At 49.9% G+C, this 13219-nt stretch overlaps 1 protein-coding gene across 2 annotated transcripts in view; it reads left to right on the top strand.

Moving 5' to 3' along the window:
* The first annotated feature begins 308 nt into the window (after positions 1–308).
* Positions 309–13219, top strand: part of LOC137439392 (clathrin heavy chain 1) — a 53456-nt gene continuing 40545 nt past the window's right edge. The window contains exons 1-2 of one of the 2 annotated variants that reach the window (XM_068135114.2): positions 309–730; positions 11458–11665. In XM_068135114.2, coding sequence (XP_067991215.1) covers positions 689–730; positions 11458–11665 — 250 coding nt within the window. In that variant the 5' untranslated portion in view covers positions 309–688. The remainder of the gene's footprint in view (positions 731–11457; positions 11666–13219) is intronic. The other variant, XM_068135113.2, reaches the window with a different exon arrangement.

The following is a 13219-nucleotide window of genomic DNA, read 5'->3' as shown; positions in this document are numbered from 1 at the left end:
TGCTGGTGATTGCAGCTACCTGTCAGCAAAAATTATCAATGATCATAACAAAATATATCCGATGAAAAAAGAAAAAGGGAGATGAAAACCAGAACATTCCCAGGAAGTAGTTTTGATAATGCAACCAATGGATTCTTTTCCAAAATGCCAAAAGTTTAGAGAAAGGAGGGGTACTTCGTGATGCAGCACCCCCTACCCCCCCCCCCCCCCCCCCCGTTTTTTGAGCGGAAAGCACGTCATCGCTAACAAGTAACGACGTCACACCGAAAACGTCGATGCAGAAGCCGTGTCACGTGACGTGACGTGGCAATCGCGAGAGATCGCATCACCGCCCGATCCAGGGGTGCACTAGTTTTTCCATTTTGTTTCCTTTCTTTGCCGATGGTTTTGTACGTCTTTGTCTCCAACGGGAACCGGCGGAGACTAAATGGTCATTTTATCGTCTCGCTTATGAAACGGTTTCACATGCCGTGCGAATACCGAACGATTGAATTGCATCGCTGAAGGAAGGTTATGCGGTAGGATTTTGCGCAGAGGAACTACATTCGCCGTGTTGCGTGTCGGGCGCAGCTTGGAGGAGGAAGAAGAATATTTAAGGAGGAAGAAGAGGGCCTGAGCGTGTGTGAGGTCGGGTGCGGTTGCCTATCCTGCAGCTGAGAGGTGCAGTGGGTACGAAGAAGCCGGCATCATGGCTCAGATTCTGCCCATTCGCTTCCAGGAGCATCTCCAGGTGGGTAGGGTTTGGCGGCTGCGTGGTTTTACGATGACCGAGCGTCCGTGTCCCGGTTTGACAGCGATGTGTCCGCGGCCTTTCCAATGCTAGATTTCGCTCATCCTGGTTACTCACAGTCACACCCCCTCCGCCCTTTACAATTCCCTGGCGGAACACAAGACGCACCTTGATTGATATTTTAATGGTCGGATACGTTGATGGGATCTTTTTGAAGGAGACTTAGTTAACGAGCAGAGGCCAGGAATCCCACCTGACACGACTATGAATGACTCACAACATTGTGTGTGTGTGTGTGTGTGTGTGTGTGTGTGTGTGTGTGTGTGTGTGTGTGTGTGTGTGTGTGTGTGTGTGTGTGTGTGTGTGTGTGTGTGTGTGTGTGTGTGTGTGTGTGTGTGTGTGTGTGTGTGTGTGTGTGTGTGTGTGTGTGTGTGTGTGTCTGTGTCTCTGTGTCTGTGTCTCTGTGTGTGTGTCTCTGTGTGTGTGTCTCTGTGTGTGTGTCTCTGTGTGTGTGTCTCTGTGTGTGTGTCTCTGTGTGTGTGTCTCTGTGTGTGTGTCTCTGTGTGTGTGTCTCTGTGTGTGTGTCTCTGTGTGTGTGTCTCTGTGTGTGTGTCTCTGTGTGTGTGTCTCTGTGTGTGTGTGTCTCTGTGTGTGTGTGTCTCTGTGTGTGTGTGTCTCTGTGTGTGTGTGTCTCTGTGTGTGTGTGTCTCTGTGTGTGTGTGTCTCTGTGTGTGTGTGTCTCTGTGTGTGTGTGTCTCTGTGTGTGTCTGTCTGTGTGTGTCTGTCTGTGTGTGTGTCTCGTGTGTGTCTGTCTCGTGTCTGTCTCTCTCTCTGTGTGTCTGTCTCTCTCTCTGTGTGTCTGTCTCTCTCTCTGTGTGTCTGTCTCTCTCTCTGTGTGTCTGTCTCTCTCTCTGTGTGTCTGTCTCTCTCTCTGTGTGTCTGTCTCTCTCTCTGTGTGTCTGTCTCTCTCTCTCTGTGTGTCTGTCTCTCTCTCTCTGTGTGTCTGTCTCTCTCTCTGTGTGTCTGTCTCTCTCTCTGTGTGTCTGTCTCTCTCTCTGTGTGTCTGTCTCTCTCTCTGTGTGTCTGTCTCTCTCTCTGTGTGTCTGTCTCTCTCTCTGTGTGTCTGTCTCTCTCTCTGTGTGTCTGTCTCTCTCTCTGTGTGTCTGTCTCTCTCTCTGTGTGTCTGTCTCTCTCTCTGTGTGTCTGTCTCTCTCTCTGTGTGTCTGTCTCTCTCTCTGTGTGTCTGTCTCTCTCTCTGTGTGTCTGTCTCTCTCTCTGTGTGTCTGTCTCTCTCTCTGTGTGTCTGTCTCTCTCTCTGTGTGTCTGTCTCTCTCTCTGTGTGTCTGTCTCTCTCTCTGTGTGTCTGTCTCTCTCTCTGTGTGTCTGTCTCTCTCTCTGTGTGTCTGTCTCTCTCTCTGTGTGTCTGTCTCTCTCTCTGTGTGTCTGTCTCTCTCTCTGTGTGTCTGTCTCTCTCTCTGTGTGTCTGTCTCTCTCTCTGTGTGTCTGTCTCTCTCTCTGTGTGTCTGTCTCTCTCTCTGTGTGTCTGTCTCTCTCTCTGTGTGTCTGTCTCTCTCTCTGTGTCTGTCTCTCTCTGTGTGTCTGTCTCTCTCTGTGTGTCTGTCTCTCTCTGTGTGTCTGTCTCTCTCTGTGTGTCTGTCTCTCTCTGTGTGTCTGTCTCTCTCTGTGTGTCTGTCTCTCTCTGTGTGTCTGTCTCTCTCTGTGTGTCTGTCTCTCTCTGTGTGTCTGTGTCTCTCTCTGTGTGTCTGTGTCTCTCTCTGTGTGTCTGTGTCTCTCTCTGTGTGTCTGTCTCTCTCTGTGTGTCTGTGTCTCTCTCTGTGTGTCTGTGTCTCTCTCTGTGTGTCTGTGTCTCTCTCTGTGTGTCTGTCTCTCTCTGTGTGTCTGAGAGATCATCATCTCCACGTGACCAGCACAGCTTTTTATTTTCTTTATTATCGTCTTGAACTTGATGTCACTTTTACCTCCCCCACCCCCCATTTCCTTCATCGTGGGGGCTTCCGATATTTTATCCCCCCCCCCCCTCCCCCAACCACTGTTTCAGTTTGTTATATGTTGGAAACCCCCATTCACAATCATCACCATCGGTTATTACTCCTCATCACTGCTGTGGGTTGTCACCCTCCCCTTCTTTCTCCCCTCCCATCCTCACCTTCTCTCTCCCCCTCCCAACCTCACCTTCTCTCTCTCCCCTCCCACCCTCACCTTCTCCCCTCCTCCCACCCTCACCTTCTCTCTTCCTCCCACCCTCACCTTCTCTCTTCCTCCCACCCTCACCTTCTCTCTTCCTCCCATCCTCACCTTCTCTCCTCCTCCCATCCTCACCTTCTCTCCTCCTCCCATCCTCACCTTCTCTCCTCCTCCCATCCTCACCTTCTCTCCTCCTCCCATCCTCACCTTCTCTCCTCCTCCCATCCTCACCTTCTCTCCTCCTCCCATCCTCACCTTCTCTCCTCCTCCCATCCTCACCTTCTCTCCTCCTCCCATCCTCACCTTCTCTCCTCCTCCCACCCTCACCTTCTCTCCCCCTCCCACCCTGACCTTCTCTCCCCCTCCCACCCTGACCTTCTCTCCCCCTCCCACCCTGACCTTCTCTCCCCCTCCCACCCTGACCTTCTCTCCCCCTCCCACCCTGACCTTCTCTCCCCCTCCCACCCTGACCTTCTCTCCCCCTCCCACCCTGACCTTCTCTCCCCCTCCCACCCTGACCTTCTCTCCCCCTCCCACCCTGACCTTCTCTCCCCCTCCCACCCTGACCTTCTCTCCCCCTCCCACCCTGACCTTCTCTCCCCCTCCCACCCTGACCTTCTCTCCCCCTCCCACCCTGACCTTCTCTCCCCCTCCCAGCCTGACCTTCTCTCCCCCTCCCAGCCTGACCTTCTCTCCCCCTCCCAGCCTCACCTTCTCTCCCCCTCCCACCCTCACCTTCTCTCCCCCTCCCACCCTCACCCTCTCTCCCCCTCCCACCCTCACCGTCTCTCCCCCTCCCACCCTCACCTTCTCTCCCCCTCCCACCCTCACCTTCTCTCCCCCTCCCACCCTCACCTTCTCTCCCCCTCCCACCCTCACCTTCTCTCCCCCTCCCACCCTCACCTTCTCTCCCCCTCCCACCCTCACCTTCTCTCCCCCTCCCTCCCTCACCGTCTCTCCCCCTCCCTCCCTCACCGTCTCTCCCCCTCCCTCCCTCACCGTCTCTCCCCCTCCCCCTCGCCTTCTCTCCCCTCCACCTCGCCTTCTCTCCCCTCCACCTCGCCTTCTCTCCCCTCCACCTCGCCTTCTCTCCCCTCCACCTCGCCTTCTCTCCCCTCCACCTCGCCTTCTCTCCCCTCCACCTCGCCTTCTCTCCCCTCCACCTCGCCTTCTCTCCCCTCCACCTCGCCTTCTCTCCCCTCCACCTCGCCTTCTCTCCCCTCCACCTCGCCTTCTCTCCCCTCCACCTCGCCTTCTCTCCCCTCCACCTCGCCTTCTCTCCCCTCCACCTCGCCTTCTCTCCCCTCCACCTCGCCTTCTCTCCCCTCCACCTCGCCTTCTCTCCCCTCCACCTCGCCTTCTCTCCCCTCCACCTCGCCTTCTCTCCCCTCCACCTAGCCTTCTCTCCCCTCCACCTCGCCTTCTCTCCCCCTCCACCTCGCCTTCTCTCCCCCTCCACCTCGCCTTCTCTCCCCCTCCACCTCGCCTTCTCTCCCCCTCCACCTCGCCTTCTCTCCCCTCCACCTCGCCTTCTCTCCCCCTCCACCTCGCCTTCTCTCCCCCTCCACCTCGCCTTCTCTCCCCCTCAACCTCGCCTTCTCTCCCCCTCCACCTCGCCTTCTCTCCCCCTCCACCTCGCCTTCTCTCCCCCTCCACCTCGCCTTCTCTCCCCCTCCACCTCGCCTTCTCTCCCCCTCCACCTCGCCTTCTCTCCCCCTCCACCTCGCCTTCTCTCCCCCTCCACCTCGCCTTCTCTCCCCCTCCTCCTCGCCTTCTCTCCCCCTCCTCCTCGCCTTCTCTCCCCCTCCTCCTCGCCTTCTCCCCCCCTCCTCCTCGCCTTCTCTCCCCCCTCCTCCTCGCCTTCTCCCCCCCCTCCTCCTCGCCTTCTCCCCCCCCCTCCTCCTCGCCTTCTCCCCCCCCTCCTCCTCGCCTTCTCCCCCCCCCTCCTCCTCGCCTTCTCCCCCCCCCCTCCTCCTCGCCTTCTCCCCCCCCCTCCTCCTCGCCTTCTCCCCCCCCTCCTCCTCGCCTTCTCCCCCCCCCTCCTCCTCGCCTTCTCCCCCCCCCTCCTCCTCGCCTTCTCCCCCCCCCCTCCTCCTCGCCTTCTCCCCCCCCCCCCTTCTCCTCGCCTGCTCTCCCCCCTTCTCCTCGCCTTCTCGTCCCCCTCCTCCTCGCCTTCTCTTCCCCCTCCTCCTCGCCTTCTCTTCCCCCTCCTCCTCGCCTTCTCTTCCCCCTCCTCCTCGCCTTCTCTTCCCCCTCCTCCTCGCCTTCTCTTCCCCCTCCTCCTCGCCTTCTCTCCTCTCCTCCTCGCCTTCTCTCCCCTCCTCCTCTCCTCCCCTCCTTCCCCTCCTCTCCTCCCCTCCATACCTCCGCCAGTCTGAGCAGTTAACGTTTGTATCCCGCTCTTGGGCCATATCTGGATCCAGATGGTGAACCAAAATCGAATCGTCATTGGTCCTTGTCACACACCCAGCCTGTCTATCTCGATTTGGCTGAAGGTATCCATAACAGATATCCTTCTCTCCCTGTTCGAAAAACAAGGGTGATGCAATAATCTCCATCCACCTTTGGTGGCCCAGGTGACGAGCCTTTTCATTCATGAAACTAACCAAGTCAACGCGATGTCTTTCTATCGGTGATTCAAACCTGGGGGGTCTTTGAGGCTGCCACTACCTTTTTTTCCAACATGATTTGTCATTTCGGTGACCGCAATTGAGACAGAAATCTCAATCTGGCAAGTTGAGCAAAGCATCGCTTTCTTTGTTGGTATCGGGGCATTGTGGACTATAATCTAAAGCTTGTGGTATGACCAATTCGGTGAAGTTCCTTGTGCACAGTCATGAATGTTTTTTGAAGTTTCATGAATCTTGGCATTCCAATAAATGCATGTCCTGAAGGAGCTGGCACGGATTTAAGGGCAGAAGACGGGAGGAAAGGTGGTGTAAACGGTCCACCTGCCTTCAATGTGTGGGTAGCAGGCCTCCTTACAGAAATGCAAATAGTGATGAGCTTTGGATTCCGGCAGAGTTGTGCAGTTGGAATACCAGTCCATCAGGTGGAGGTGTATTTTACTGCATTGGGCAAAAACGCCTTGTGGACTGTAGTTCTAAATTTTCACGGTATTTATGGCTTGGTAAGATGCCCAGTCTCGAGCCCACATGGTCACCCAGGAGAAGTTATGACTCGTGGTGAGGCTAAGGGGTTGGAGACTCCCTGTTCCATTGGTTCACCATGGTAATGTCAGCGAGTTAATTTGCCGATCCTTTTGGAGTGACAGATTGAGTGTTATTTGCGAGGATTGAAAGATTTGTTCCTTCACTGCTTGTATTCAGTTCAACGTGGTTCTCTCAGGTGGCGTTTTCATCCGTGCACCTTCCAGGCTTCCCCTAAGGTTGTTGATGCACAAAGTGCAGCAGGTACGTAACAGTTGGATGATTATTTTAGATGGGAAGCCCATTGAAGTCTCGGTGGATAGACGGCTCAACTGAAGAGATTGCGGCCTGCCTGCAATATGGGGCTGTCATGGTGATAAACTTGTCAAACAGTTGCCAAAGCAGCAAATGTTAGTTGTGCCATTCACTTCTTTTTGTTCTATTAAAGATGTAATTTGGACTGAAATGTTTTATCCCCCCCCCCCCCACCCACTGATTTAGATTTTGGGTAGAAGCACTGCTGTTTGCACCTGGACATGCTGCTTCTGCTCTATCAACAATGGATGCAGGTCCTTCATATCAAACTAGATCGATGGCCGTCTCTCTGAAACAGTATCGAGCATTGGACGCATGTTGATGGCCCATCTTGTTTTTCAAACTCTGTCTTTGGCATCAAATGGCACCTCTCTGCTTACTGACTTCCTCCACTGTTACACTTTGCATTGTAGTTCCATTTTCCTCTGATCTCCCCTTCTCTTGGAAGGCTGCAGCGTTCCAAGACGGTCTTGGGCCCAATCCTGTTAATCGTTATCCATATTTCAGATTTTCTTAAATGCTGCTTACCTCTTTGCTGATGAGTCTACCCTCTGCTGTAAGATCCCTCATCTTTCAGATAGGCAAGCGGCAGCTCTTTCCTTCTGCGGACCTTGACGCAAATACAAGATGCTCCAAAACTTGGAATGTCTTTCAACCCCAGCAAATCTCACAATCGCCCTGCATCTCAAAGGACCATTTGAACCCTCCCAAAAATACTTCCTTAGTAAATCCTCTTGAAGTGATCTTTCTTGGCCAAACCATATATCCAAAGCCGATTTCCAACTGGGCAACCTCCATCTTTGCTCGGCAAATCTTAACTTTTCAATGTTTGCTCGGTCTTCATCTGCAGCTTGGAGTACTGCTTTTTCCTTGTGGCTCCAGCATCACACCCTGCACTTATTGATGCTGTGGAAATCAAGTTCCTCGATCCTCGGAATCTCAATGAAGCCGAGCCCATTGGTCTTGCATCGCAGACTGGTTAGGTGACCTCGGTTTTTTTTTTAGGTTTTTTTTTTATTATTATTTTTTAATTTTTTTTTTTACCACCTTGAACCCTCGGCCCTTTTCTTGTTCTGTCCCCCGTACATTCGTCTTCACACCCCTCCCCCCACCCCCACTCCCCGATTGTTTCTGCAGGGCACGCGTGGTCTGTCGGTATCCCATTCCAGGTGACACTTCCAAAATCCAGGCTCTGATCATCTCCCCTCATTTGTCCCTCTGCTCTCAACTGGAACCTACTTCATCAGTCTATTCAATCACATTTTTCTCTCAGGGCTTCAAAATGGCTTTTCGTCACCCTCTCCATCCTTACTCGTGATCTCTTCTAACCTCCTAAACCTTGCGCAAGCTCACACCTTCCTTTCTATGTTATCCTTTCCCTCGCTCGCGTTTGTTTTCATTCTCTAGGTCATATTCCTCTATTCTTGACGATGAACTTGTAAAATGGGTCGTGGTGTGTTTGTCTGCATTAACCGTTTGCTCTTTTTGCTGTTACTCCATTATCACCTGGCTAATTTTTCTGAAACCTGGCACACGAATGCGAGACGGGAGGCCGCATAATCACTGGTTTTGATTTTGGATCATGGGGGCTTCCAGGTGGAGTGGAGTTGCCTCCTGACACTTTGGTTCCCTACTCGTTCCTTATTTTCCAACCCATTGCTCTGAAACCCGATACAATCCTTCTACTCAAATGTCCACAGGATTACCAAGTCTTAGAATTTTTCCATTTCATATCGTTGGTTGTCCTAGTGCCCCCCCCCCCCATTCCTGCCGCTCCCCGCTCCACAAATCGTCAGATGGCTGAACTACAACCTGAAGAAATGTCCGTCATCCCCCTCACTTATTTTTGTTCCATTTCCGGTTCCTCCCAAGTTTTCCCCTCCCCTTGCTTTTTGTCCCCCGTCGCACCGCGGAGCGAAAGGGGGACTATGGTTTTCCCCTCCATGTGTGCTTGCGTGTGTGTGTGCGTGCATGCGTAAGCGAAGGTCCGCATTCGAATTTGGTGTGTGGTTGCAACCCACGTCAAAATCCCAGATGGCCGCCGCCATGTATGTCTGACGCCATGTATGTCTGAACCTTGTGAGCTGAATATCTTGAAAAAAAGCATTCTGAGTATTGCGCTGCAATACATGTCCCCTACCGGCAGTCTGTCGTCTGGAAAACTTGGGGAAATTAAAAAGGGTTATTCACCCACAGGTTCTGAATCGTTCCCAATCGCAAATTACCTCAGGGCGGGCTCACCTGTGATTCGCACTCGGGACTTCGATTTATTCACCTTGCAGACAGGTCAGCAGAAGCACGAGAAAATAAGTTGTTGATAAAGAACTTTTCGAGTCGCTAAATATCAATAATTTATTATATTTTCCGGTTCATGATCGATGTGCATATAGATGTTGCTCGGCCTGGCTCCGCCCCTCCGTAAAGCACGCGCTGTGTCACGCTGTTGACGTTCGCGAGACGAGGCTGAGGACGCGCGTTGCGGCTTGAGAACTCTAGAATAAACGAGATATCCATTTTTAAAAAATATTTTCGTTTAATTAACGATATCTGCCAAACCACGTGCCCTATCGCAAATTCCAAAAGGACATTTTAGTAGAATGACATGCTGAACAGATCTGTCAAGCTGTTGACGTTCGCGTTTTTTCCAAAGTTTTTGGAATTTTTTTTTTTTGGAATTTCCAAAATTTTTCCAAATTCCCAAAGTTTCACCCGATTTTGCTTTTCTCGTTTTGTAATGATTGGATCAAAAATGAGGGGGGAGCTCGGTTTTAAAGGTTCAAGCTTAAAAACGTCAACTCTGAAACCATGTGATGCATGACGTCATGCTCGCTGACTTTTTTGTTCGTCATGGGTATGCGATTCTGTCTGCAAAGTTTGGCCTCAATCTGTTAAGCCGTTGCAGAGAAAAAGGAACAATATGGCGGCCGAACCACCTGACCTGTGACGTCATAATTACCATTAAAATATTCTACAGACCGAGTCCCTCCTACGGTGAAAATTTGATCTCAATCGGTCCAATTATTGCAGAGAATCTTTTTTTAAAGGAAATTAAAACTTAAAATGGCACTGAATTAAGGATCATCAGAATTATCAGAATTCCCAAAGTTCAAAGTGCATAACTTTGTCAAAAATGATCGAACCGTCGTGAAGTTCGAACTTGACCTGTAACTTATGAGGAAACCATGTGCCAAGTTTGAAAGCTTTAGCGTTAAGCGTTTAGAAAAAAGTCCGGAAAACTGTTCTTTGCGTGACGGACTGACAGAGGGATGGCGTGCAAACCTATAGTCCCCTCCGGTGTACACCGGTAGCGGACTAATAAACGAACTACTAACTTCTAATCTGGTGTGTGGGTGTATCTAGGCATAAGGAAGAACGCTGTTGAAAATTTGGTCGCCACGTCAAAATCCAAGATGGCCGCCTCCATGTATGTCTGAAGCTTGTGAGCGAAATATATCACAGCATGTTTTCTGCGTCTTCCACTTTGTCAACTCATCACTTCCCCGATGGGGGACCCTAGGCATAACGCTTGTTGAGCTTGTATCATCCAGTTTGTTCCCTTCCAGTTCTTCTCTCTTTTGATATCATTCCTCACAATGTCCATTCTTCCTCTGTGATGTTATTCCTCACTCTGTCCATTCTTCCTCTGATATAGTTCCGCACCATGTCCATTCTTCCTGAGATGTTGTTCCTCACCGTGTCTATTCTTCCTCTGAGATGTTCCTCCTCACTGTCTATTCTTCCTCTGATGTCTATTCTTCCTATGATGTCGTTCCTCACCGTGTCTATTCTTCCTCTGATGTCGTTCCTCACCATGTCTATTCTTCCTCTGATATTATTCCTCACCTTGTCCCTTGTTCCTCCAAGGATCCCACTGTTGTCCCCCTCCCCATCCTGTTGGTGTGCCCCCATTTTCCTCTGTCATGTTCTAGTCCATTCTGTTCATGCTTTTTCACCATCCCTGACTTTCTAAACAAAACAAAACACCTGATAGTTGTAAGCTGCACCTTTGTCACGGTGCATACTGATGTCCTATAACGATCTGTTCCTGTTCCTGTCCTACAAAGTGAAGGAGCTATTTATTGATCGATCTCAAACCCGATTTTGCTTTTCTCGTTTTGTAATGATTGGTTCACGTAACGTACAAAAAGCGTGATTTGCGTGTTGTGCGACCTCGTCAGGATGTGGAATAGCACGAGGTTTGGGTGAAGGTTCATGTGTCCTTTTACATGAGCTTTTGTTTTGTGAAAATTTGTCCAATGTTGGGTTTCAGGATTCTTTTCTGTTCTAATTGACATTGTGCATTTGAACAATGTGCCAAAATAAAATAGTTTTGTACAAATATTGTTCCATGTGAATGGAGCTTTGGGAGTGGTTAAAGCAGGTTGTCCTGTTTTTCAGCATTCCTCGTATTTTCCTAATCGAGACCGTTTTGTGTAAATCATTTGCTGTGGACGAGGGAATTATTCCCTGTACCGGGCAGTCTTGTGTCCCCTGAGACGTGGCCACGAGGTTCTTTTGTACCCCGGTGTAGTGGCACCTGTAACGCACAAAGTTCACCTGATCCACAGCGCAGGCTGTGGGTCAGGCGCATAAACTCGCTTGGTTGCGGTCCCTTTTGATAGGTTATTTCTCCGCATTCTGTGACCTCCATCGTTGCTGATGTCGAGAGCATTTAGGGCAAATAAAGGACGTTTGTGCTGGAATGCAATGGCCGTGCCGATCACACCGAGTCCGAGTGAATAATTGATTCTGTGCGGCACGGCCTCGCTGCGCGGCATTGCAAACTAAGGAAGGCAAAGGTCTCCTCACCTGGCCACTTGGTCATTTGACCACCGTTGCTTGGTTGCGGACTCTTGTAATGCTGACTTGTATTTTAGTCAAGGCCATCTACCTATTACATGTGCAAAGTCTCGCATCACCCAATCATTTAACCCTTTGTCAAACTTCCTGTACCCACTGCAATGCTGCTTCACATGAGGCCTTTAATTTTTCAGTGAAATGTTTTGTCACTGCAGGGCTTGACTATTCGATTTTGGACTTTTTCTCGTGTCTGTACAGCTCCAAAATATCGGCATCAATCCTGCTAACATCGGATTCAGCACCCTGACCATGGAGTCGGACAAGTTCATCTGTGTGCGCGAGAAGGTTGGCGAGCAGTCCCAGGTAGTCATCATCGACATGAACGATGCCTCGAATCCCATTCGTCGACCCATCTCTGCGGAGAGTGCCATCATGAACCCTGCCAGCAAGGTCATTGCACTCAAAGGTGAATCTCCGACCTTGCTCCCTGAACGTCGTGCGTATGTTGAACGAGGTACTTTGTTTGCATATTGTAGGTGAACTCGACCCGATTTGACCTTCCACTTTACAAATGGAAGTCATTGCTTCCCAGCAAGCAAGCTACCTGTTGTGTTCGATTTGGTTGTGCAAACTACAAATCCAATGCGAGTGTTTGCATTGGGCCTGTATGATGACGTATTCTCAATTTTTGAAGGTAGTAATCTGCATGTGTTTGAGCTGACTATCTCCAGAATTGTGCTTTTACCTGTGACATGTTAACGTGAATGCTAGTGGCTCTACCGCTGATATGAGTGTGGCCTGGGGGTTGATTTCTGAGCACAGGTGTAACTGAGTTCTGTTTTTTGTTTAAATGTAAGCAAATACTGACTGGTGTCTGCAGCCATTTTTGTTACTGACTATATCCCCCTTTTGTCTTTTTATTTATTTATTGTTTTTGTTTATTTTTTTCCTTGCTCGCTTTTCTTTTAGAGGGTGAGTCCTTTTTTTTTTCTTTTTTTTAATTTTTTTGTCCTTCACAGCTGTCCTACAGACGGCCCTGCTTGTACAAGTTGGTTTTAATTGAATAATTCTGGTTTTGACTTTGGTTTTGATGTAGTTTACAAGTTCATTTTGGTATTAAACTTTAATGTTTACTCAAAACTAGGTACTTGTAGCAGTTTTTCATTATTTTTTCAATTCAAACTTCTTTTTTTTTTTTTTTAGCTTTTGCAAAAAAATATTTTAATGCCGTTGTAGATGGCATTTGAGACCATTGTACAAGGGGGGTGGGGCTGTATGGTCGTGATTGTGACGGTGGCGGTGTGGACGGGGGTTGGGTGTCGGGCCGGGCGGGGCGCGAGTTTCTCTGTCGATTCATCGGACGGCTTTTTCTCATCCTGTGAGCATGTCTTTTGCAATTCTTCCTCTTTATATATCTCTGCAGCGATGCAGAGTACTTCATTTTCAATGTGCTTGTTCCACCTTGCTTCAATCGAGCATCTCCGTTGGTTTCCTCTGCCTTCAATCGGTATCCTGAGTCGTGATTTTAAATTGTCCGATGGTTGTTTGAGGGAACGAGGGTGCTGCGTACAATGCTGGAACCTACAGTGACTTGAACCGATTTTGATTGATCTTTCTGACCATGGCCACCTTTATTCTGAACCTTTTCATTTCCATGAAGTGAGACAAAGGTCAAATTGTTTTAACTTTACATCCTCCAATTAACCCCCCCCCCCCTCCCACCCCCCATTATGTGGCTTTCCTAACGGAGGCGGCCGTGTCTCATCCACAAAGCTCCCTTCACTCGAGTGTTTGTGGTTTCGTGTCTCGTTTTGTGCATGAGCCGTGGCCTTCCTTTCCTGCAATTTTGAGCAAAGTGACCAAATCGGCTTTTGCTGTTTTAATTGGGCATTTGATCGAAGGATGTAAAATGAAAAGCTTGCTCGAGTGATCCAAGACTCTCACTTCATTAAATTTGACTTTGGTTTGATTTCAACTTGAATCTCCTTGAGGAATGTAATTGTTCTGAATGGATCTGTAG

The sequence above is a fragment of the Myxine glutinosa genome, chromosome 14 (assembly GCF_964187855.1).
Source record: "Myxine glutinosa chromosome 14, kmMyxGlut1.1, whole genome shotgun sequence".
Lineage (NCBI taxonomy): Eukaryota > Metazoa > Chordata > Myxini > Myxiniformes > Myxinidae > Myxine > Myxine glutinosa.
The sequence above is the reverse complement of the archived record's forward strand: the minus strand, read 5'-3'. Positions and strand labels throughout refer to the sequence as shown.